The 27140-nt window shown below is 44.2% G+C and overlaps 1 protein-coding gene across 6 annotated transcripts in view; it reads left to right on the top strand.

Moving 5' to 3' along the window:
- SRGAP1 (SLIT-ROBO Rho GTPase activating protein 1) overlaps positions 1–27140 on the top strand; it is a 165792-nt gene that overhangs the window by 55723 nt on the left and 82929 nt on the right. For all 6 annotated transcript variants that reach the window (XM_073651664.1, XM_073651663.1, XM_073651662.1 and 3 more), the window contains exon 2: positions 11566–11761. In XM_073651664.1, the coding sequence (XP_073507765.1) occupies positions 11566–11761 (196 nt within the window). The remainder of the gene's footprint in view (positions 1–11565; positions 11762–27140) is intronic.

The raw sequence follows: 27140 nt of genomic DNA, 5'->3' as shown, positions 1-27140 counted from the left end.
GCGGTAGACTAAAGGACCTGCGGTGATGTCATCTAGTCATGTGACGGGTCACTCGACCGCTGACGTCGGCGGTCGCGTGACCCGTCACATGTCTAAATGACGTCATGGCAGGTCCTTTAGTCTACCGCGAGCTGCCGGCAAGCCAGGACAAGGACACCGGGGGCCATCAGAAGGTAAGTATATATTTATTTTTTACCATTCTTTTGGTCACACTATATAAATCCAAGCCGGTTGCATGGATTTATATAGTGTGACCAAGTTGTCAAGCACTTTCCAAGTGATGCTAAAATCGCTTGGAAAGCGCTTGTCAACCCGCATGCGGAAATACATGTGAAGAACGCTTCACATCCGCTTGTCCCTGGCAGGAAAAACACATGTACCGCATGTACAATCCGCATGTACAATCCACATGTACAATCCTCATGTGTTTTTTCTGCCAGGGAGATGCAGAAACGCTCAGGAAAAAGCCGGAGCATTTCTGCATCGTGGGCACATAGCCTAAATGTCTGTTCTGTTCCTGATCTAAGGATCTCGGCTTCCAGCATTGCATGGAGTCTTATTGACTGTACTCCATGTGCTTAAAGTGTGCAATTTAGAGTCGTCACATAAAGACAGCACCATCTTGCTACTAGTGTCAAGCATTTAAGGTGGCACTATTGGGATAGTTGGCTTTCTTTCTAGGAGAGACCTAATTTGAATATCTAAATTACAACAAGGTATATATTTTTTTTTGCTATGAATTATTTGCATTTACTAGTTATTTAAGTGGAATAATGTCTATATTAAAAATAAATTTTTGCATCTATATACCCGGAAATTATTTGGAATGCAATTTGGCAGTTGTATATGACTGCTTCTCACTAAATCAGATGACGACCTAAGGGTTTCACCACAAGGGTATCAGTTTCTAAATATTTATTAAGGAAAAAGGAGTTGTCCGGTGAAAACAAGTTATCACCTGTCCACAGGATACTTGGGGGTCTGACCTGACATTTTTATCCCAGACAGGAAAATTTTATCCCAGTAAGGCCACGGCCCCAATGTCCGTATTCGGTCAGCATTTTTTTCTCAGGAGTAGGAGCCAAAACCGGGTGAGGAGCAATCAGAGAAAAGGTATAATAAAAACAAGTCACCAATTCTGCATTTATCACCCACTCCTGGTTTTGGCTCCCACTCCTGACAAATACTGACCAAATACTGATAATGGGGCCGTGGCCTTAGTCAGTATTCGGTCAGTATTTTTTCTCAGGACTGGGAACCAAAACCAGGAGTGGGTGATAAATGCAGAATTGGTGACTTGTTTCTATTATACCTTTTCTCTGATTGTTTCTCACCTGGTTTTGGCTCCCACTCCTGAGAAATACTGACCAAATACTGATAGTGGGGCCATGGCCTTTAGAGTAAGACCGGCTGTACTCTTGTCTAGTGGCCCATCCATTCACTTGCAATTGGGGCTGGCCCAAAAGTAGAGGACATCGCTCAGCAGCCCCTTAGGAACTAAATGGAGCAGCAGTCACACCCCCATGATCAGTAAGTTATCACCTATCCTGTGGATAGGTGAGAACTTTTGTTCATCGGCTAACCCTTTCAAGGGTATATGCACAGAGGTTTTTATGTTGATTTTAAAGCAGATCTACTCTAAAAATCCACTAAAAAAATGCAAAATTGTATTGATTTCAATTGGAAATCTAAGTTGCTGTTAGAAATACTTTTTTTCTGACCGTTTTGAAAACCGCACTGTGGAAATAAAAATAAAAATAAAAAATCAAGGAACATTTCACTTTGAAGCGGATTCCTCTTGGAGTCTGCATGATACTTGACATTAAAGTCTAAAAGTTGCAAAAAACTCGCAGAAAAAAAAGCTTAAACTGTTTCAGAACTGAAAAACTTGTCGAAAAAGCACCTGAATTTTTTATATGCATTTCTTTTGAAAATCAGATTTATTTTTCCTACTTCAAAAAACTTGTATGAATATATTTTATTTTTTGTGGTCAAGCATTGTCAATTCTTAAGCATTCTTTGTTCATAAGTTGTCCTTATACCATATAGCCCTCTTGGCTCAGAAACCAATTTGCAAAAATTGTTTGAGGTTTTGTTTCTTGCCTTGCTTTTTTTTTTTCTTTTTGGAGTATAAAAAGAAAATAAATTGAGGATTTGGCCCTGGCACATTTACCAAGACAACTTAGCAGCTTGTGCAGCTATTCACTTACTTCTTGGCCTGACTTTTCATTCACTTTCGTCATTAGTTAGAAAAGACCTTTGGCTAAAAGTCATTAGTGAATTTATTGTAAACTTGGCCGGTTTTTGCTGATCATTTTGTGTTTGTTTAAATTTCTCTCTGCTTCTTGTGTTCCAGCAGCTGTAGTATTCCCAAAAGCCCCAGCCATAACATAGGTTTTGGAAATGTCAACAAAACCTATTATCTGCACAGTTACAGAACTCTTTACAATTGTCTGTTTGATATTTCACAGTAATGCTGGTATTGTGTGTACAGTTTTAGCTTCAAACTTCGGTTTTGTCTTTTCTAGAAGTCAGATAAGGACACAAACGTTTAGATGGCATTTTGCATATTTTTGATACTGAGAATGGAGTTTATGGAGAATGAATTTGAGTTTAATCACTTGAAAAGCTTAAAGGGGTAGTCTGATGAAAGCCAGTTATTATCACTTATTCGCAGAAATGGTAATAACTTGTTGATCAGTCTGGGTCCGTCCACTGGAACCTGCACTGATCAGAAGAACATGGACTGTTCTCTTTGTACGGGTAGGTTCACACAAGTGTATAAAACATCGTTCAGTGTTTAACCCAGAAAAGTGCACTGATTTTTTTTTCTCACTTGTTATCTGTATGCAGTTCATTTCATTTTTTTTTTTTTTTTTTTTTTTTTTTTTTACAGTAGCAACAAATTAAACATTTACAAGACCACTTACAGGTTCCTATGCAATGTATCCATACAAATCGGATGCTATACTGTGGCTCAGAATGGAATCTGATTTTTATTTTTTTCACTCACCCATTGACTTGAATGGGTGAGTCTCATCACAGATTCATTCAGTAAAAAAATTAATTCATCTGCACTGCCCCATTGAATAACATTGGTCCATATGCTGTTGTGTGAATGGAGGGTCATTGCACATGCTCAGCCGCAGCTCCATTCATTCCCTATAGGGTTTTCCTGTGGCCTAATAGAGTATGAATGGCGCAGCTGTCGGATATCCAACCTACCACACCCATTTTTTAACCGGATTAAAATTTTCCGAATCTGCTAATTGGTGCTGAACACTGATCAGCAAGTTACCATCTATCTTGTGGATAGGTGATAACGTGTTTACATTGGCAATCCCTTTTAAATAGGCAGTCACTTACAGCGGGTGAAATAAGTATTGCACACCTTACCAATTTTGTAAGTAAATACGTTTCTAAAGGTGCTATTGATATTAAATTCTCACCTGATGTCGGTAACAACCCATCCAAACCACACAGGCAAATCAAACCATAGATGTCCCTTAAATTAAGTTATGTGTAATAATGAAAAATGACACCGGGAAAAAGTATTGAACACGCTTACTGAAATTTATTTAATACTTTGTACAAAAGCCTTTGTTGTTAATGACAGCTTCAAGATACCTTCTGTATGGAGAAACTAGTCGCACGCATTGCTCAGGTGTGATTCTGACCCATTCTTCCACTCAAACACTCTTCAAATCCGGAAGGATTCGTTAGTTCCTTCCATAAATCTTCTATTGGATTCGGGTCAGGTAATTGGCTGAGCCATTCTAACAGCTTTATTTTCTTTCTCTGAAACTAATTGAGAGTGCGTGTTTGGGATCATTTTCTTGCTGAAATGTCCACCCTCGTTTCATCTTCATCACCCCGGGAGATGGCCGCTGATTTTTATCAAGAATGCCTCGCTACATTTGTCCTTTCATCCTTCCTTCAATTATATGAAGTTTGCCAGTGCCGTATGCTGAATAATAGCCCCATACCATGATCTTCCCACCTCCAAACTTCACTGTTAGGCCACAGCCCCACTATCAGTATTTAGTCAGTATTCGGTCAGTATTTTTTCTCAGTAGTGGGAGCCAAAACCAGGAGTGAGTGATAAATGCTGAATGATGCACTTGTTTGTATTATACCTTTTCTCTGATTGTTGCTCACCTGGTTTTGTCTTCCACACCTGAGAAAAAATACTGCCCGAATACTGACCAAATACTGATAGTGGGGCCATGGCCTTAGCATTGTGTTTTTAGAGTGATATTCAGTGCTTTTTGGCCTCCAAACATGGTGTGTATTATGACATCCAAAGAGTTAAATTTTGGTTTCATTTAACCAGACTATATTCTCCCAGTATTTCACAGGCTTGTCTAAATGTTCTTGAGCAAACTTTTTGTTCAGCAGTAGAGTCTTGCGTGGTGAGCGTGCATACAGGCCATGCCATGGAGGTTGAGTACATTACTTATTGCTTTCTTTGAAACAAGTGTACCTGCTGATTCTAGGTCTTTCTGTAGCTCTCCATAGGTGATCCTTAGCTCTTGGACAACTCTTCTGATAATTCTTTTTCACTCCTCTGTCTGAAATCTTTTGGGGAGCACCTCGTCGTGGCCTTTTTATGGTGAAATGATGTTCTTTCCACTTACAGATTATGACCCCAACAGTGATCACTGGAACCTTCAGTAGTTTAGAAATTCTCCTGTAACCAATGCCATCAGTATTTTTTGCAACAATAAGGTTGCAAAGGTCTTGAGACCGCTCACTGGTTTTACCCATCATGAAATGTTTCTTGTGTGGCACCTTGGTAATGAGACACCTATTTATAGGCCATCAGTTTAACCAACTGATATTATTTTTCACTAAGTGGCAGGATTGCTCTCTAATTACTGATAGACTTCATCTGGTGTCATGACTTTCCATGACTTTTTGCGCCTCTTTCTTTATGTGTTCAGTACTTTTTCCCTGTGTCATTTCTCATTCTTACACAACTTAGTTTATGGACATCTATGGTTTGATTTCTTTGTGTGGAATGGATGGGTTGTTGCCAACATCTGGTGAAAATTGGTGATGTGTTCAATACTTATTTTACCCACTGTATTAGTATATCTTCATTGCCATTTTCCCATATTTCTTTAGCTAAGTTCTGCTGCCGATATAAACAAAGCTGACCCACAGTCTGCCTGTCCATGTGATCTAATGTGGGATCAGCACCTATGCACACAAAACTAAAGGGGGGCATGCCCACATCTACAGCGCATAGAACTCAGACCAAAATACAATCAAGCATAGTGGCTCAGTGGTTGCACTGGAGCCTTGCAGCGCTGGGGTCCTGAGGTCAAATCCCACCAAGGACAACACCTGCAAGGAGTTTGTATGTTCTCCCCGTGTTTGCGTGAGTTTCCTCTGGGTTCTCCAGTTTCCTCCCACACTCCAAAGACAGACTGATAGGGAATTTAGATTGTGAGCCCCAATGGGGACAGTGCCCATAATGTCTGTAAATTGTCTGAATTCTAAAGGGCTTCTGAATACGTTGGCGCTATATAACTAAAAAGATTATTTTAATGTAATGGTAAATCATTAATATACATTCTCATTTTACTTTTTTACAACTAGTACATCGTGGCTAACCTATGAATGGATTTTTTTATTTTCTGTTACTTTTTTGTGTGCAATTTTTGAAGAAATGCAGTATACTTAAAAATATGAAAATACTTAACTTATCTTGTGATATTTAGTTTGAAAATAAATAGACTTTGTTTGGCCAAGCTTGAATTTGCTGCATATGAGGAGAAGAGCGTAAGCCACGGTCAGAAACCTCAGCAGCTTTCCTCCATTGAAAAGCAAACCTTGAGAACCCCACCCATCCCCCGTTCCGCCTTCAAAAGCAAAAATCAACCGGATTGGGGGTCCCCTTATGGTTTTTATAGAAGGATGAAAGATCTGAACAGCGACTTTTCATTAAAATAATCCATTTTCATCAAATTTAGAGTGTTTGGGCACTTCTACAGGGTATCTTATAGGCCTCATTAAAGAGCATAAAGGGCTTTTCTGAATTTGAAACAAATGTGTTGGGGACATGATTATGTGGCTCCCATACACAACACAGCGGGCGGTCCTTCCAAAATCAGAGAATTTTGGTCTTAGGGGGTCTTCACTCTTAAAATTGTTTGACAGTTAAAAAAAAAAAAAGTTGTGAAAGCCATTTAGGCAATGTGATTCAGAGGTTAGAATCTTTTTGTATACAAGTATATTCAATAGCATGGTAGAAAATATTACAATGTAAAACATTTGGTTTCCAGCTGAGCTGTTCATTAACTTCACAGCGTGCATCCTTTTGTGTCTTAGAAGACACAGTAATTTTCAGATCTATGTGCAGAAAACATTGAGACCCTGCCTACTATCCGCTGGGCATTTGAAATGTCATGGGTAATTCTTTAAATGATCTGTTTCAAATATTACAGGCTTGTTGTTTTGCTTCAGCTCTCCATTTTTGTATGCTTGAGGGAATCCTACTTAACTTTTCATAAATCTTTTGCTGGTGAATAATCTTGCAAATAACAACCTTGAGATAAGAAGATTATCATTCCAGTGTATGTACTGTAGTTTACAGTACTTAATGATGAATGTAATATATTTTTCAATCTATTTTCAGTGGGATTTTTTTTGGTAAGCTTTATCATTTTCATTGTTTTAGTCCATTATATGAGTAAAGCTATAGAAATAACTGTATACTAAATCTTTCACATGGTGGACAGTGACGGCACCCAACAGACCCAATTGACTATTATAGGGTTTGTCAAGTTTCGTTCAAGGCATCGGTCTGTTATTTTATTGTCCATAGTAGCACAATTCACAGATGTGAATCGAGCCATAATGGGTTAATCTCAAGTTGTCTCCTTCCTGGTTTCTGGGAGGGCTGGCACTCCTTTTTGAGAGACCATTCCTGTTACTAACAGAGCTGTAGTATTGTTAGATCCTTCTGACAGAGCTTGTCAGGAGCTAAGAGGGTGGGCAACTAACTACTGTTACTGTATAGAAATCAAAGGACTGGAGAGAGGTGGCTGGTATGTTGGGAGTTAACTCCTCTCCTGGACTATAACTGCTGCACATATTCTGCCAGTGTTTTGGCAGACACTAGTGGCTGAGCTCAATGGAAACAATTTGTACACTAGGTTATAATTTCTCCTTGCGGAAAGCGACATGTTAAGCATGTCACAGTGAGGAGACTTTTAAAGCCGCAATGCTCCTCTGGGAAATATGCAAATTGTCTCTTCAGAAAGGAACAGGACCAGAACTGTAGTGCCACCTACAGGAAATAGCAATCCTAAAAGTCAATAGTGACCCTGTTAATGAGCTTTATCACATACCCAGCCAAACCAGAACTCACACTTTGCACTGACGAGGGACAGTACCCCGAAACACGGTGTCTGCAAATTTAGTTTCTGGTTCTGGCTTATATCCTTTTATATGTAGGTGGCACTAGAGTTCTGGTCCTCTTCTTCTCTGAAGAGACAATTTACACTAGGTTATAAAAGATAAAAGCTCTCGTTGCAGGAGAACACAACAGGTTAAAAAGCAAGTCAGTTTCAAACTTGTTTATTTTCTTATTCTGCTTATGCTGCCTAATTAAAACAGTTTAACTGGAAAATACCCCTTTTTTAAAGAGGTTGTCTAGCTGTAAAGGAACACTGGGTCAAACAAATGTCATGACTCTTATTTGGTTTTGGGGGGTGAAGTTTTAATGTATGGTCAGCTCAGTAATATATCCTCGGTAATAGCACACTGTATAATAGCAAAATCATAAGTATGTACAGTACTGGCAAAAACAATCTTTACATTTGTGCGTCAAATTTTTTTTTAGGCTATGTGCTCACGATGCAGAAATGCTCCGGATTTTTCCTGAGCGTTTCTGCATCTCCCTGGCAGAAAAAAAAAACGCATGTGGATTGTACATGCGGATTGTACATGCGTTTTCCTGCCAGGGACAAGCGGATGTGAAGCGTTCTTCACATGCATTTCCGCATGCGGGTTGTCAAGCGCTTTCCAAGGGATTTTAGCATCACTTGGAAAGTGCTTGTCAACTTTGTCACACTATATAAATCCATGCAAACGGCACTTATTTATATAGTGTGACTGAAAGAATGGTAAAAAATAAATATTATACTTACCTTCTGATGGCCCCGGTGTCCTTGTCTTGGCTTGCCGGCAGCTCGCAGTAGACTAAAAGACCTGCCGACGTCAGCGGTCGCGTGACCGGTCACATGACTAAATGATGTCACCACAGGTCCTTTAGTCTACCGCGAGCTGCCGGCAAGCCAAGACAAGGACACCGGGGCCATCAGAAGGTAAGTATAACATTTATTTTTTATTTTATTCTTTTTTTTACAGGTACTATGGTACCCGGGTCCGGAGGAGAGTCTCCACTTCTCCAAACCCCGGTACCATCCGCACATTGAAACGCTGGCAGATGCAGTGATGTGGATGACTTGCGGTCCAATGCAAGTCAATGGCGGCGAAAACGCCGCGCTTCTGCAAAATAATTGCAGAAAAATCCGCAGCGGAAATTTCCGCAGCATGTGCACAGCACATGTGGATTATCATTGGGGAACATGGTAGACCTTCTACCAAGCGTTTTTTAAGCGTTTCTGCCACGCAATTGGCGCTGTGGAAACGTTTAAAAAACGCATAGTGGGCACACAGCCTTACATGTAAAATCCGTATCATGATTTCACTTCTTAAAAGTGCACACAATGGGTGGAGATAATTAAAAGCTACCTTGCTGAATCCATTCCTAAACCACTACAGATGGTGATAAAGTGTAAGTGTAACATGCCGAAATACTAATTGTAACGAAATAGCCGCAATAAAACACTTGAATGTTAACATTTTGTAGTTTTGTTGAACTTGTAAAGATTTTTTTTGCCAGCACTGTAGTGAAAATCAGGAACCAAAAAGGTAAGTATTCATTGTCTTTCCTAAGCTACATTTTCACTGGTCATAGATTTAGGAAAAATATCAGCCAAGATGGATGATCTTGACTATTAATTAGCCAATATCTAACCATCGACTTCTGTTATGTTTTTGTTTTTTTTCAGACATAACCTATAGGTTTTGGGGACTATAAAAGCTTTTTGTTTTCCTCCCACTCTCTGATGTTGTTTTGGTAAGCATAAATATCTGTAAATGGTAGTGGTAACATTTGTCAAGTCAGATTATACTATGATTAATGTAAGCCATACTCCGAATGGCAGGAGGGGCTTTCGGACAGTACCTGCTAGTTTTGGTAGGACCAGCCATCCATCTAATGTGTGTGGTGTACGAGTCGCACCAGTACTGTCTACTCCCCTCTCACCCATGAGAGCACATGCCGAAGCTTACACCAACCAAGTGAGCATGTTTATTGGCTAAGGGTTGAGAACAACAATTATAGACCAGAAGCTACTGTAATTTGTTTAGTCACTGACACTTTTGTTTATTTTTTATTGATGAATTCGTAATCCTTCTATCTGTGATTTTCCTTCTGTAATTTTTGTGCATGTATATACTAAGAGTTGAGTTTAGCGATTTCCAAATCTGTTTGAACAATGACCAGCCAAGATACTGCAGCACATGGTTTTAAGACATGAATTCTCTGCTCTTGGAGAGTTAATAGAATTAATTTGTTTTGGAAAGTAGACCAGGCATCCTTATTGCTGCTGAACTGCTTATTTTAGAAATACAACCACTACATGAAAGATCCCAAATGCTAAGCGGTCGGTGCCAGTTGGCATATTACAAAAGGGAAATATGATCTTTTTTTTTCTGAACTGCGATTGACTTTAGAAGTATTAACAGTTGTGATCTCCTCAAAACACTTGCAGTGACAAGAGATGAGACTTGCTCCTTCTTGCACTGGTGAGGAATGCATTTACTATATTTCGGTATATTAGGTGTGTGCTTTTGTGTAGATGATTTCTGTTTGTTTAGGCTTTCGATGTAATGTAAAACACTCAAGGTCTTATGTGGTTTGTGTAGCTGGCATCGCTTTATAAAGGGGCCACCCACTTTTTATGTCATTTTCTATGCTGCAGTTAATGTTGTGTACCTTGGTGCATTAATACTTGGAATGCTCATTTACAGACATTTGGTTGTTCCTAAGCAGTATAATGCAATGCTCTTACTATAAATATAATAATAATCTTAAAAGGAACCTGTCATGCGATTCATGCCCAAACCTCGGGCAGCATGAATAAGAACCTGGCTGCACAATTGCAACCAGGCGTATGTATTTTTTTCTGAAATGCTGGAAGATCAGATCTGGTCAGGAACCATAGCCAGAGAGGAGACTACTCCGATGCTATGCTGGAAGATCAGATCTGGTCAGGAACCATAGCCAGAGAGGAGACTACTCCGATGCTATGCTGGAAGATCAGATCTGGTCAGGAACCATAGCCAGAGAGGAGACTACTCCGATGCTAATCCTGGTTGACTTCTTGCGCCACACCGGGTCCAAGTACACATAGGGAGAGACTTATCAAACACCTGCAGCAGCTCTGGGAAAAGCCAGCTAGGGTGTCAATGGACTAGTCACATCTATACCTGTGGTCCTCGGCTATATCTTCTAACTGTATTTTCTCCTAAACACTACACCAATCATGCAGCCGGACTCTGATTCATGCTACCCATGTTTTGGGCAGCATTAATCACATAACAGGCTTCCTTTAATTTACATAGTGCAGGACTTTATCATTCAGGGGATACATGTACAAATTAAATGGACCAAGAGGGCAACAAACTAATCAACAATTCAAGCAAAAGCGTGAGGGCCCTGCTCACAGGAGCTTACATTCAAGGAAGAAATGGGTGACACAAGAAGTAACAAAAATAAAAATGCTTGTTTTGTAAAAGGTTCGACATCTTTTACAATTAATGTAGATCTCATAAAGCCAGTCATCCAGCCAGTACTTGTGTAAGCTCAGAAATGAAGTGCATTGGGATGCAGGGTATATGGCTTTTACTGTAAGATGAATTGATCTGCTTCTGAAGAATTAGGGGAGTTAAAAAGATAGGGAAAGTAGAAAGCTAACCTAAAATGATGTGTTTTTTTAGGACACACTTAAAATTGTCTATACTGGAAATCAATTTCTCTGGGATAGCGCAATCCAGTGAAAAGGTGCAGCTTGAAAAAAAGTCTTGGAAATAGGAGTAGGAGGATAGGCTTATGAAGGATGTTGCTCTTAGGTCATTGGCAAAATAAATAGCACTGTTTGTGTGATGGATGTGGGGGGAGGAAAAGCTGATTACTTGTATTGTCAGACTTTTATGGTCACGAGAAAAGAAAAGATGTAGCTGCTGCCTAAATTCTTGGAAAATAATGATTTAATTGGTAAGCAACAACTCTTATCTCTAGTTTAACGTCTCTTAATTTACATCAGCTGGTATCAGTCCTCCCCTTTTTTTTCCTTCAAAAGCTACCGGTTAACAAATGATCCAATCCCTTGTGTTTATACATTGTTTTTGACTTGTGTAATGTCCAGATTGTAATGAACTTCATATATTATCCAAGGATTCATATTTATTTGCTTTATTTTGTAGAGATAAGAGCTCAGCTGGTTGAACAACAAAAATGCTTGGAGCAACAAACTGAAATGAGAGTTCAGCTCCTTCAGGACCTTCAGGACTTCTTCCGCAAGAAAGCAGAAATTGAAATGGAGTATTCCCGGAATCTGGAAAAGCTTGCAGAAAGATTTATGGCCAAGACCAGAAGCACAAAAGATCACCAACAATACAAGTAATTTTACCTATTTTTTTTCCTCATTTACTATAGATGTTGCTTGCAGAAGTTGCTCATTTAGTTTTGTGTCTTGTGATTTATTTACCTTCATCACTTGGCAAATATTATGGAATAATAGTCTTTTACATTGTAAATTAAAGGGTTTTTCTCATGACCAAAGTACATTTTACTTCATAGACCTTGGAATAATAAGTTCCACAATTGGATGTGTTAAAAAAATGTTCCTAGGCTATGTACTGTTATTTGCTGTGTCCAACCATGCAGAGCTGCTCCATTTCATGGTTGGCACATTCCAAAGCACATGGCCAGGGGAGAAAGCATGAGTCACTTATAATAAGTGAGTATACAGACTAAACAGCAGGAGCTCGTAGCTACTACTTTCTGAGGTGACCTTCTTCCCTGCCTGTTTTATCACAGGAGTGAGTGTTTCTGTTTGTCTCTAGCTCTCTAAGCTCTTCATAAATCAAGTCTGTGATGCATGAGCTCCAGCAGCTGCTCAGCTTATATGTCACTGACTTGATTTATGATGAGCTCAGAGGTCTGGATATGTGGCAGAAACACTCTTGTATTGTCGATCTATCAATTGGTTGGGTCATCATTATGCCATCGGTGGGAGTTCAGCACACAGCACCCCACCAGTCCACTGTTATTTTTTTTTTTTTTGCTCCAGCGTATGTCTCGTGTAAGTAATATATGGAGTGGAACACAGCAGTTTTGTACATTTTTTTTTATTGGCTGCTGACAATTACTGCAGTTTATTTCCCATTTACTAGCCGTCAGTAGAAGTTGGCTGTAGGGTTTGGCCAAAAAAGGACAACTTAGACAATTTCCTGCTAAAGTTCACTGCATTTTTGTGAAACAAGAGTATGACAAATGACAAGTGAAGACAGATAATCATGGATCTGCCATGTTGTTTTTTTCTCTTGGATGCTTTTGTTGAAAAGTTGAAGTCCAAACGAGGCCGAAATCTTGGCAGAGAACAATGGGAGATTTGTTGTTTTATCTTGGCGTGGTCCAAAACTCTTAACTTTCAAAGACCATCCAATGGGGACAAGTGATTCTGAATATGGCTGTCTAGAGATGTCTGCTTTATGGTCAGATTTTTGTGTGTTTTGAGTCTTCTGCTTTGCAGATAAATGAACCACATGGGAGATGTATTTATATTTGGGCCTCCATTCTAATTGTTACTCATGGGGTCATAGATTCATACACAAGTCCAGCCTGTAGCGTCGGCGTCCCTGCCTCCTGCTAGGCAGGGACGCTGTTCCCCTCACCTCTCCGCTCTGAGCCCGGCGTCTTCCTCCCGCTCTGCTGGCAGCGCGCGCTGCTTCCCGGCCACGGTGCTTAGGGCGCGCGCACTCCCCCTCTCTTAAAAGGGCCGCGCGCGCCGTCCTAAGGAGTCCCCGGCCAATGTCCGGAGGACTTCACCATATATAAGGCACCTCCTCCAAAATGGAGGTGCCCGAGCAATGTTGTTGCAAAGCCTTCACTCTGCTTCAGCCCTCAGGTCCCGTTTCCAGTTACCTGCCAGTCACCTGCCAGATTCCTGCCTGTTACCTGCCAGTCACCTGCCAGATTCCTGCCTGTTACCTGCCAGTCACCTGCCAGATTCCTGCCTGTTACCTGCCAGTCACCTGCCAGATTCCCGCTTGATACCTGCCAGATTTCCGTTTACCTGCTTGCAAGCCTGCGGTCCGACGGTCTGCCTTCCGACACCTGTCAGTCTGTCTATGGACCAACCTGCCCGCTCACCTGGGAGCGCTCGTCTGCTACCTGCCTGCTAGTCTACCTGGGGGCTCCGCCGTCACTTGCTGTGACCACCTGCCTGTCCAGAGATTCTTGTCTGCTCACCTGGGAGCGCTCATCTGCTACCTGCCTGCTAGCCTACCTGGGGGCTCCGCCGTCACTTGCCGAGACCACCTGCCAGTCCAGAGACTCTTGTCTGCTCACCTGGGAGCGCTCATCTGCTACCTGCCTGCTAGCCTACCTGGAGGCTCCGCCGTCACTTGCCGTGACCACCTGCCTGTCCAGAGACTCTCACCTGCTACCTGCCTGCTAGCCTACCTGGAGGCTCTGCCGTCACTAGCCGTGACCACCTGCCTGTCCAGAGACTGTCCCTGTCACTTGCCGTGAGTACCCGTCCTTCTACCCAGAGACTGTCCCTGTCACTTGCCGTGACTACCTGCCCTTCTACCCAGAGACTGTCCCTGTCACTTGCCGTGACTACCTGCCCTTCTACCCAGAGACTGTCCCTGTCACTTGCCGTGATTACCTGCCCGTCTTCCCTGGGAGCCACCCGCTTCCTTACAAGGACCGCCCCCTTGTATAGTTGCTCAGAGGTTCCGCCTCCCAGACCCGTTACAGTTTGCTCGGGCCATGGAATCCGGTGGCACCCAAGCTCCCTCGCTCTCGGACCTATGTCATGAACTGTCCCGTCAGAGGTCCCAACAGGAGTCCATCCTGAGTCACCTGCGGAGTGTCAACTCTCGCCTGGACACTCTGTCTGCTCCACCTGCAACCACCGCTAGTGTCATGACTCGCAACCCGGCAGCGCCGCTGCCCACCAATACCATGGTATCCTGTCCCGGACCCCGGTTTTCTGCACCTCCTCGTTTCGGAGGTGACTCCGCTCAAGCTCGGGGCTTCATAAACCAGTGCACCCTGCACTTTGAACTCTTGTCCCACCAGTTTATCTCCGACCAGTCCAAAGTAGCCTTTATCATGTCCCACCTCACGGGGGAGGCTCTGGCTTGGCTAAATCCTCTGTGGGAGAGAGGAGATCCCCTGGTGTCCGACCTGCCAGCCTTTCTCACGGCTTTCCGGAAAGTCTTCGACGAACCCGGACGGAAGACCTCATCCGCATCGTCTGTGCTACGCCTCCGTCAAGGAGATCTCACCGTGGGCCAATATGCCATACGGTTCTTGCTTCGGAGCTGGCCTGGGATAACGACGCTCTGGTGTCTGTCTTCTGGGAGGGTCTGTCCGGCCGTATTAAAGATGAACTCGCCGGTCGGGACATTCCTACCACTCTCGACGACTTAATAACACTTGCCACCCGGATTGACATCCGATTCCAGGAGCGCGCCAAAGAGGTCACCCGTGAGAGGAGGTTTCCACGTCTAGCCCCCACCTTCCAGAAATCCGTTACTCCCCAGGTACACTCACCTGAGCCTATGCAGGTCGACCAGACCAAGATGGTCAAAACCCGTCAAGACTTACGCCGTGCCGAGGGGAGCTGCTTCTACTGTGGCAGTAAGGAGCACCGGATCCGTTCCTGCCCAGAGAGGTCGGGAAACGCCTGTGTCTAGGATCGCTCAGAGAGGTCGCCCTAGACAAAAGTAAACCCTCTCCATCTCTGATGCTGTCAGTCTCTATCACCTGCGGAGAGAACCACTATTTCGAACTGGCTCAACTTGACTCAGGAGCTGCTGGAAATCTCATTTCTCAGTCTCTGGTGGAGAAATACCGCATTCCCACCAAACCTCTGGCCGTACCTTTATCTGTCGCCGCCATGGATGGGGGCCTCTTACCACATCCCATCCAACTAATCACCGAATCCATAACTCTGCAGGTGGGAATGCTGCATTCTGAGAGCATCTCCTTTCATGTTCTGCCTGGACTCTCTCACGCACTCTTGTTAGGCCTTCCTTGGCTCCAGAAACATGCACCCGTGCTTGACTGGCAGACCGGAGAAGTCCTTCGCTGGGGACAGGACTGCCATAGGACTTGTCTAGTTCCCGTTCATCCTGCTCGTCCTTCTCCTACCCCAGTCAGTCTACCGGTTCCCTATTGGTCTTATGCGGATGTCTTCAATAAAAAAGAAGCAGAGACATTACCCCCTCATAGACCATACGATTGTCCAATCGACCTGATACCCGGCTCTACTCCTCCCCGTGGGCGTATCTACCCTTTGTCCGCAGCGGAGACCCGGTCCATGTCAAAATATATTGAGGAGAATCTGGCCCGGGGATTTATCCGGAAATCTACCTCCCCGGCGGGAGCAGGCTTCTTCTTCGTCAAAAAGAAGGACGGCTCACTCCTTCCATGTATAGATTATAGAGGCCTTAACCAGATTACAGTGAAGAATAAATACCCCCTCCCGCTCATTCCTGAATTATTTGACCGCCTGAGGGGGGCTAGAATCTTCACCAAACTGGATCTCCGTGGGGCGTATAACCTGGTCCGTATCCGTCAGGGGGATGAGTGGAAGACTGCATTCAACATCCGGGACGGCCACTATGAGTACCTTGTAATGCCCTTCGGTCTCTGTAACGCTCCTGCCGTCTTTCAAGAGTTGGTCAATGACATCTTCCGTGACCTTCTCTACTCCTGCGTGGTGGTGTACCTGGACGACATCTTGGTCTTCTCTCCGGACCTTCCTACTCACCGGAGGGATGTTCGTCAGGTCCTGCTCAGGCTCAGGCAGAACCACCTCTACGCTAAATATGAGAAGTGCATCTTTGAGCAGACCTCTCTTCCATTTCTGGGCTACATAATCTCTCAGACCGGCCTACAAATGGATCCTGAGAAACTGTCTGCCATCCAGAAGTGGCCCCGACCAGAGGGGTTGAAGGCTATTCAGCGGTTCCTGGGCTTCGCCAACTATTACCGCCTCTTCATACCGCACTTCTCTTCCCGGACTGCCCCTATCTCTGCGCTCACCCGTAAGGGTACTAATCCCAGAAGATGGCCGCCCGAAGCTGAGGAGGCCTTTCTTTCCTTAAAACAGGCCTTCTCCTCCGCCCCGGTGCTGCATCGTCCGGACAGCAACAAACAATTCTTCCTAGAAGTTGACGCTTCCTCCTCCGGAGCCGGGGCGGTACTTACCCAAAAGTCATCTTCCGGAAGAATGGTAACCTGCGTTTTTTTCTCCAAACTCTTCTCCTCTTGTGAGCGCAACTATTCTATTGGAGACCGTGAATTGTTAGCCATTAAGCTGGCACTGGAGGAGTGGCGTTACCTGCTCGAGGGGGCTCTTCACCCGGTAATAATTTACACGGACCACAAGAACTTGGCTTACCTTCAGAGCGCCCAGAGACTTAACCCGCGCCAAGCCCGGTGGTCCTTGTTTTTTGCCCGCTTTGATTTTGTTCTTCATTTTCGCCCGGCAGACAAAAACATCAAAGCTGACGCCTTGTCCCCATCCTTCCTGGTGTCTGATCTAGAGGAAGAACCTAAGCACATCATTGATCCCGCCAGAGTAATGCAAGTGGCTCCTGTGAATCTAAATCGTCTCCCTCCCGGTAAGACGTTTGTAACTGTACCTGATCGGAAGAAGGTCCTACACTGGGGTCATTCGTCTAAGCTAGCTGGCCACGCCGATCAGAAAAAGACCCTCCAGCTCATTACCCGGCATTACTGGTGGCCTACCCTGCACAAGAATGTAATAGACTTTGTTTCTGCCTGTGTGTCCTGCGCCCGCAACAAAGTTCCGAGACACCTGCCAGCCGGTCGCCTTCTTCCTCTTCCAGTACCTGCTGCCCCGTGGCAGCATATTGCTATGGACTTTATAACGGATCTTCCTGTCTCTGCCGGTTGTACGGTCATTTGGGTGGTCGCTGATCGCTTCTCCAAGATGGCGCACTTCATTCCCCTGCCGGGTCTCCCGTCTGCACCCGAACTGGCTAAAGACTTTATCCGCCACATCTTCCGTCTCCATGGCCTGCCCCTCCACATCGTGTCAGATCATGGGGTTCAGTTCACCTCACGCTTCTGGAGAGCCACATGTAAGTTGCTTGACGTCACCCTGGACTTCTCCTCCGCTTACCATCCACAGTCCAATGGTCAAGTGGAGCGGATCAATCAGAACCTGACCAGTTACCTCCGGCACTTCGTTACACCCAGTCCGAATGGTGGGCATTATCTCCTACCATGGGCCGAGTTCTCTTACAATAATCACGAGAGCGAATCTTCCTCCAAATCCCCTTTTTTTGTAGTCTTCGGTCAGCATCCTCGGATCCCATTTCCCGTCTCCACCTCGGTGGACAATCCGGCTGCGGAATCTCTCTTTCGCGAATTCTCCTCCATTTGGGAGAGTACCCGATCCGCACTCCTTCAGTCGTCCGAACGGATGAAAAAACACGCTGACAAGAAACGCCTGGATCCTCCACAATTCCATCCTGGAGATAGTCTGGCTCTCGTCCAAATATGTCCGGCTCAAGATTCCCCCCTACAAGTTAGGGCCTCGGTTCATCGGCCCACTGGAAGTTATCAAACAGATCAAACCGGTGGCCTATAAATTAAAACTCCCGGCCAACTTACGGATCCCTAACTCCTTCCATGTATCTCTCCTCAAACCCGTGGTACTTAACTCTTTTTCCAAGTCTACAGGTACGCCTCCTGCTCCGGTTTCAGCTGAGAACGAGTTTGAGGTAGAGAACATTCTGGCCACCAAAAGGGTAAGAGGAAAAACCTTTTTTCTGGTAGATTGGAAGGGGTTTGGTCCTGAGGAGAGAACGTGGGAGCCCCGGGAGAACATCCATGCCCCTCTCATCCTTGATAAATTTCTCTCTGGCCTAAAAAAGGAGGGGTCTAAAGGGGGGGGTACTGTAGCGTCGGCGTCCCTGCCTCCTGCTAGGCAGGGACACTGTTCCCCTCACCTCTCCGCTCTGAGCCCGGCGTCTTCCTCCCGCTCTGCTGGCAGCGCTCGCTGCTTCCCGTCCAAGGTGCTTAGGGCGCGCGCGCTCCCCCTCTCTTAAAGGGGCCGCGCGCGCCGTCCTAAGGAGTCCCCGGCCAATGTCCGGAGGACTTCACCATATATAAGGCACCTCCTCCAAAATGGAGGTGCCCGAGCAATGTTGTTGCAAAGCCTTCACTCTGCTTCAGCCCTCAGGTCCCGTTTCCAGTTACCTGCCAGTCACCTGCCAGATTCCTGCCTGTTACCTGCCAGTCACCTGCCAGATTTCCGTTTACCTGCTTGCAAGCCTGCGGTCCGACGGTCTGCCTTCTGACACCTGTCAGTCTGTCTATGGACCAACCTGCCCGCTCACCTGGGAGCGCTCGTCTGCTACCTGCCTGCTAGTCTACCTGGAGGCTCCGCCGTCACTTGCTGTGACCACCTGCCTGTCCAGAGACTGTTGTCTGCTCACCTGGGAGCGCTCATCTGCTACCTGCCTGCTAGCCTACCTGGAGGCTCCGCCGTCACTTGCCGTGACCACCTGCCAGTCCAGAGACTCTTGTCTGCTCACCTGGGAGCGCTCATCTGCTACCTGCCTGCTAGCCTACCTGGAGGCTCCGCCGTCACTTGCCGTGACCACCTGCCTGTCCAGAGACTCTCGCCTGCTCACCTAGGAGCTCTCACCTGCTACCTGCCTGCTAGCCTACCTGGAGGCTCTGCCGTCACTAGCCGTGACCACCTGCCTGTCCAGAGACTGTCCCTGTCACTTGCCGTGAGTACCCGTCCTTCTACCCAGAGACTGTCCCTGTCACTTGCCGTGACTACCTGCCCTTCTACCCAGAGACTGTCCCTGTCACTTGCCGTGACTACCTGCCCTTCTACCCAGAGACTGTCCCTGTCACTTGCCGTGACTACCTGCCCTTCTACCCAGAGACTGTCCCTGTCACTTGCCGTGATTACCTGCCCGTCTTCCCTGGTAGCCACCCGCTTCCTTACAAGGACCGCCCCCTTGTATAGTTGCTCAGAGGTTCCGCCTCCCAGACCCGTTACACAGCCCTGCAGCTGTTTTGACATGGAGAGGTTTCCAATGGATCGCCTGAGAGAAGTAGCGTGTTGTGCTGTACAACTCCAGGGTGCACGGATAATGAGAACTCCGCTGAAGCTATTTGAGGCGCGTTGCACTTGTCATCAGATTGTCAGCGGCCAGCTGTTGGCCAAACTATGACTTGCATTTGTAAATACTAGACATCCTAGAAGAAACAACAGCTGAATGAAAAGTGCCATGTATGAATTGTTCTAATTCTTAGCTAATACCTGGCTGAATGTGTGTCTCTGTGCCACCTTACCATTGCTTAGCTGCATTCCTCTGACCCTTGACTGACTTCTATGTCCTTACAAAGCTCTTTGTGAAAGACTTAGAAGGTGATATAAGTTTGTTTTGTTAAAATACAGCTCCTGTTATGACATAACTTCACATTGAGGTCACCACTGTAATATGATGGTTACAGGGTTTAACTTTTATTCAATTGAAATATATATAGTGCCTCCTTTGTAAATTGTCTGGGATTTACCACCTTAGCTATGTGCTCAGTGCATGTATTAAAATACTTGCCGATTCCCAAATTATACTGCGAAAAACAGGTACCGTGTACTTTACTAGGATAAATTTGTAGTCTTATTATATATAACATGATAAAAAAATGGTATGTAAACAAAAACATTTAATGCTATGTTTTCAAGATGAGTATTTGGTGAGTTTTTGATTTTGCAGAATTTCTACAACAATTAGGTAAATTAGATTACTTACTTTTTTTTCAGTGCCTTTTTAGTGCATTTTAGATGCTGCGTTTTTTGTCTCTTTATGGTTTTGGTATGTCATATTTTTAAATTATAGCACACCTGTCAGCAGGATTGTGCTCAGTAAACTACATACACTGTCAGGACATTACACTGATTAAAATGATACCTTGGTTGATGAAATCCGTCCTGTGGTTCTTGTGTAATCTTTACTTTCAGTTTGGAGATAATGATAATGCCCATGCTCCAGGGTGGCTTGTGGGGGGCGCTCTTTCTGGTGCTCTGCTTACATATTCATCTGTATGCTCTCATGACAGCTCACTGTGCCTTCACTGACCTGCCTCCTATTTTACCTAGCCCCGCACTACTAGATGCATTATGTAAAATAGGAGGCTGGTCAGTGAACAATCAGTGACCTGTCATAAGAGCATATAGATAGAGCGCCCCCCAGCAGGCCGCCCCGGAGCACGAGCATATCATTATCTCCAAACTGAAAGTAAAGATTACACAAGAACCACAGGATGGATTTCATCAACCAAGGTATCATATTAATCAGTGTAATGTCGCCCACCTGACAGTGTATGTAGATTAATGAGCACAATCCTGCTGACCAGGTGCGCTTTAAGCTGCTTTGTTTTTTATACTATCTGGAAACGCACTAAAAACACATATGCTTTTATTACCATCTAATGCAATTCTTTGTGGAAAATCTGCACAAAATACTCCGCGTACGCACAAAAGAAATTGACATGTTGCTGATTTCAAAACTGCACCACAGGTCTGTTTATGCTGCTCAAAAAAAAAGCGCAGTGGCCATGATATTTCTATAAAATCCATCCACTGTGATGGAACTATAAGATGCTGTGATTTTTATGCAGCCAAAATATGCAGAAGACCTGCGTGCTCAATAGATTGCCTGAGCTTGTACGCTGTTCTCTGTGCTTGCTTGTACATGAGCAGAGCACTTCTGCTGAACACCCCACTTCAAAGCAGTTTTTTGCTGGATCGATGAGTCTCAGGACCCAGAAACCCACCGATCTGAAGAACTTGTAACGGAGTAAGCACAAATTTAAAAAAAAAAAAAAAAAAAAAACGACCTGAGGTACACGTTGAACAGCATATAACATATCAGAATATCAATTTAGATCTTGTTTATCACCCTATGCTATAGGTGTCCCATGAAGACAATGGCCCATATTACAAAATTCTTGCTTGGTTGTGACCTCCGGTAAAGTCAGATGTTTGCTGGAGGTGACGGGAGCAGAACCCAAATCAGCTGATCGCAGTGATGATCATATTCTGATATTTGTCTTTGATGGGACAACCTCTTTTAATTTCAAATACAGCAAATAAGAGGAATCTGTCAGCAGGTTTTGCTATGTAATCAGAGTGCCGCATGATGTAGAGGCAGACCCTGATTCTAGGGATGTCACTTGCTGGTCTTCATGCTGTAATTTTGATACAATCACTTTTTCTCTCTGCTGCAGATCTTGTAGTGTTCAGAATTCTGAGCCACATATAACCCCGCCCACGTTACTGATTTGCAGCTTTCTATGTACACTGTACATTGACAGAAAGCTGCCAATCAGTGGTGGGGGCGGGGTTACACAGAGCAGGTGACTAGGAGGAAGGCGACACCTAGTCCTGTAGTGATAATCTTCTGCTGATAAAACACTGATTTTATTGAAACTGCAACACACAGCCGAATAAGTGACACATCCCTGGAATCAGGCACTCTGCAACTACATCATGCAGCACTCAGAATACATAGCAAAAACCTGCCAATTAGTTTATTAAAGGGAAGCTGTCACCCCCTGGGACTTTTCAGACCTCTAATATGGGCATTCAGGTGATAGAAATGTAAATCTATACATACCTCTATGTCCCTGACGTCAGCGGTCAGGTGATGGTCGCGTGACCATCAGCTGACTAAATGACGTCACCGCAGGTCCTTCCAGTACACCGCGGGACGCCGAGGAGAGAGGACGCTGCCGGGAGGAGACTGGGGGCCGCCGGAGAGAGAAATATAAGGTTTTTTATTTCTTTTTACTTTTTAATTTTTTTTTTTTTCTTTAGGTGCAGCATTTAGAAATTTCCTCTAAGTTGGTCACACAATATAAATCCATGCCAGTTGCATGGATTTATATTGTGTGACCACCTTGTCTCAAGCCCTTTTCCAAGTGATGATCAAAATCATTTGGAAAAGCGCTTGAAAAAAACGCATGTAAAATCCGCATGTGTTTTTTCTGCCAAGGAGATGCAGAAATGCTCAGGAAATTTCTGCTTCAAATCTGCATCGTGGGCACATAGAAATGTAAGGCTATCGCCTGAATGCCCATATTAGAGGTCTGAAAAGTCCCCGGGGGTGACAGATCCCCTTTAAAGAGAATCTAACTTTGGTGTACCGAGCCTTTGTACGCAAACTGTGTAGTATGGCCGATTCAATAGAAAGTGAACAAGCCCCTTTATTTTTCTGTAGTGTTTGCTGCATCTCTATGTACATCTGCAGGTTGATGCCTGCATGGAGGAAGGGAAGTGACAACTGATCTAAATATGAAAATTAGAAAAAAATGCTCACTATTCAGCTTGTCCAGTTACTGAAAATATCCTATGTTCCTTTAGGATACAAACAGCATTGCTGCACCTACATTACAGACTTGGGGGTTTGGCTAGATTTTAGGTGGAGTTGTATTTGAATGACTGATAATGCGTCTGGGCCTTTGGGGCTGGATTAGTGGAATTTTAACTAGACATTAGCTGCTTAATCTTTTGTTAACTGGGAGCAGTTATCACATTTATATCTTGTTTGTGAGAACAAGCCTTTGGGAGCTAGCCTCCTTCCAAATTACTAAGACATTGAGAAGATCCCATGATTATTTAATGACAGTTACTTTCTCTTGACGGCCACATTAGCCGGCTGTCTGACAGTTCTAGGAGTGTGGAGGGAAGAGAAAAGCTCAATAATTGTTTCCACCTCAGATTTTGCTTTTCTAAAGCTGGAGCTGTTTTGTGCCTAATAAACACTTCACATCACTTTTATTTGCTATTGTCTGCTTGTCATTTATGTATTTATTTATTGCCTGAGTGACAGTGAGTGATGACAGTGTGGGAGAGTGACTGTATGTCAGTGACGGTGATTTATGTATAACGGGAGGAAGTGTGACAAGCAGCAGGATAGCCAGTGCTTGGGAGAGTATGACATGATGGTGTCGCAGTTGGTGTGACCTCAACATTTCTGCCTTTTAAAAGTTCAGTTTTAGAATTTGAAAAATTTGTTAATTTCACTAGTACAGTGAGTCGCTGTCATGATTTGCTAATTTGACAGTTCTGCAGTTGGCCACATTATGTACACGTTTTAGCCACACTTCAGTGGCTCCATTGGGATTTCTATCTAGCCCTGAAAAACTGGATTCAAGCGTTTGTCATAAGAGCCATTGATTTTAGTGAAACAGACAAAGTCACTTTGTGCTCCTTTTGATCTTATTTTGGGCAGTGTCCGCCGTTTTGAGGCTGGCACAAGAGCGCAGTTCAACACACTTTTACTTCCACTTCAAAAAGGCAGATTCTGCCAAATATGAATTCAGACAGAGCACGGAGTGACTCCGTCTTCTTCATTGACATCAATGACGGATATATCTGAACTTTGTTTTTCAGCGACTAATATGAACACCAAATCTGAGCCAGTGACTTGTGACTAAAATTTAACGTAATTCCTGCCTAAGTTTATGTGCCCACAATCAGGAAATGCTGCGGGTTTGACTCTGTGTATTTATGCAGCGTCAAACCCGTAGCGGCCCGATGTTACAGCATAGTGGATGGGATTTGTAAAAATCCCATGTCCACTATTCGTGCATCTGAGGCTGCGTGCATCTCCGCAAAAGAAATTTTACCACTAGAATGTATTGAATGCGGTAAATCTGCATGGTTCAGGGAACACATGCGGATTTACCTGCGTTCAATAGAACGTAGCGTTTTGGACGCAGCTAGTCCGGATCGGGGGTACATAGCCTTAGTCATCTGAACCATTGCACTAAATACCAAATAATGTTCTTACAAACTTAGACACTGATAGTAGACAAACATAGTTTATTAAATATTCTGTGTAGAATTACATGTTAAATATCTGCATTATTAATAGTTTGGCAACCTGGAGGCCTTTTAGAAAAGTAATCTGGTGCCACAGAAAGCTAGGTCTATTTTGAATTGCCCAATTTGCTGAAATAGTGAATAAATCCTACCCACAACTGTTTTTCAACTATGTTAAACCTGCAGAAATTCCCCTCATACCCTCAATAACTATTCATCTTAAGCAGTTTTACATTATTAAAACAGATCTAAGCAGCTATCCAAACATGGGCTGAAGAACATGACCTAAGTTCCTGCTGATTTGTTCTGCATGACCACAAGGAGTCAAGTAAATAAGGGTGAAGTCATTTTTGTGGTGTCTTGTCTGACCAGTAACTGGAAGGTTGTCCTCTTGACGAGGGCAGCAGGATCGAGAACGCTGTTTCCTGTTGTATTTTTTAGAAGACTAATTTTATGTATTATGCCAGGCAGAACACGAGATCTGTGAAGGTGTTTTACTCTATAAGTACTCACTGGTAGTGGTGCTCAACACACAACACCGGTGCACTGCTGTTTTATACAAAAGGTAGTTCCACTTTTTTTTGTGTTTTGATATCTGTTCATTTTCTGCTTTTTCCTGAATGTAGATCTTCACATGATATCTTACTAGTGTTTTTCTGGTGTGATAGAGTTGGCACACAGCCTGGCATAACACTTTTCATTTCCGCTACATGTTGTGTCTGTTATAATGGTTTAGGACATATGGCACATTCTCAGACTTCACAGTTATTACAGTGACATAAGTGTCTGTTAAGAAAATCTGTTTCATTTTCTCTGTCCAAGAAAGTGATATTTATGAAAATACGCTCAGGGCTCGGTACTTCCAGTTTGGGAATAATGTAACATATAAAACATGGAGCAATATGGTTACTGCCATGGCCATTGTATTTCTTATGCTCAGTCTGATGTTGGTATCCAATATTGGTTCTAATATCAAATATCAAATTTGGGTTTATTTCTTTTCCTCAATTTATACACACTTAGTAACATTTAAAGCACCACCGCAGCATTTTTGTTACTTCAGCGCTGAAGTGGTGCCACTAATGTAAGTTCCCTAACCCTAGTATTACACTTACCAGCCTCCACAACTTTTAAGTGACAGGTAACGGTCACAAACTCTGTGTAAATCAGAGGGCCTTCTTTCTGGCTCTCATAGACTTAAATAGTGGTTACTTCCAGCTCGCCCAGCAAACACTAGCGATCCAACAGGTCACAAACTGCAGAAGACGACAGGAGCAGCGCCGATAACACCAGAAGACAGAGGCTGGTAAGTATATTACTAGTGGCTGGGAAGTGACACCACTCCAGCGCTGAAATAAGAGAAAACGCTGGAGTGGTGCTTTGCATCGAAACATGCTGGCATTTTAAAGCACCACTGCAGCGTTTGTTTTTGTTATTGCACCTCTGGAGTGGCGCTTTACATGTAAGTCCCCTGCCCACTGGCGTTTTCGGCGTTTTCATTTGATATCGTTGCCGCTCCCGTCTGTCTCCAGCGAAAAGTGGCCTGCCGGCTGCTTCAGTGTTTCATAGTGCTGTGCGGAGGTCACTTTTCAATAGAAATCTGAGAGCCTCGTTCTGGCTCTCATAGACTTTTATTGGAGCTTGTGACGTAGTGTGAAGACCCAGGGTCTTCCGTGGGCGTAATTCTACTCAGACAACAGTGTGAGGGTAAAACTGTGTGGCAATACTTTATTGAACCACCAAACGGACAATAAACATATAGAACAGTTCCAGCTAATACTGACGATAGTACAACATCACACAGTCTCACCCTTCTGCTGGCCCGCCTGGGAATAGAATAACTGTGACTTTGGGACTTCCAGGGCCAGCTACCTTAACCAGTGCCCCCCCCCCTGCTTTTGGAGGGCCCCCACAGAGAGGAGGTAGCGGCAAGCTTAGGAAGCTGACAGTGCATTGAGGTACAAGGCCAGGAGTCCCACCCTGGCCTCTCCCGGAGTTTCCATGGGGCCAGATGACTGGCTAGTCCCAACCTGGCTTCTCCGAACGTCTCCATGGGTCCCAGGCGACCGGAGGGTCCCACCTGGCAACCCTAAACAACATATCCATGGGGCCAGGTGACTTCATCGTACCAACCTTGTCTACCCAAATGTATCCATGGGTTCTCTGATGGTCAATGGAGCAGATCTGTATCCTTCCAGTCAGGGCCGTGTACCCTTAGGCCGGAATCATGCAGAATCCAAATCTATGTCTCTGGATGAAGCTATGCTACCAAGCTGATGTCCTGAAGAGTCTGACTGATCTTTGATTCTGTTTCATTTCTCACTGCTACAGAGGCACATGTCTTGTAAACAATTACAATTGTCCTTCCAAGTACACATCCACGGGTCAAGGATTAGGGAGGGTACAGGTTTCATTCCCTGTGGAACAGGTCATTCCACAGGGCTCTGGTCTCATTGTTTGAGAATTTAATCAATTTACATAGTTGATATAGCAGGGGGCTCTTGTAAATCAATATCTAGCTGGCTTTAGTATAATATGTAATTAGCATATTAACAAACATTATTCTTTCCAGACGAAGAGAAATCAACATATAGGTTTATACACATAATATGTCCTTCTTGACCAGCCACAGAAATACACATACATTCACAAGTCAACACAATAGTTTATTTCTCTTGGCTTAACAAATCTAGACGTCTGGCTGATTAAGATAATAAGCTGTTTTGTCACACGTAGCTTCTGACATTCGGTGTTGCGCACGCAGGTGGCCACATGGTTTTGCAGACCCACTGTGCCACGGGGCCGAGCTTACCTAGGAGGGGCGTAGCTAAGCGGCTACCAGGTGTTCACTGGAGCTCCTGATGATGAATTCAGGCT

Source organism: Phyllobates terribilis, unplaced genomic scaffold (assembly GCF_046119375.1).
Source record: "Phyllobates terribilis strain yellow unplaced genomic scaffold, ASM4611937v1 Scaffold_11__3_contigs__length_659146591, whole genome shotgun sequence".
NCBI classification, from domain to species: Eukaryota; Metazoa; Chordata; class Amphibia; order Anura; family Dendrobatidae; genus Phyllobates; species Phyllobates terribilis.
This window is presented reverse-complemented; position numbering and strand designations above follow the sequence as displayed.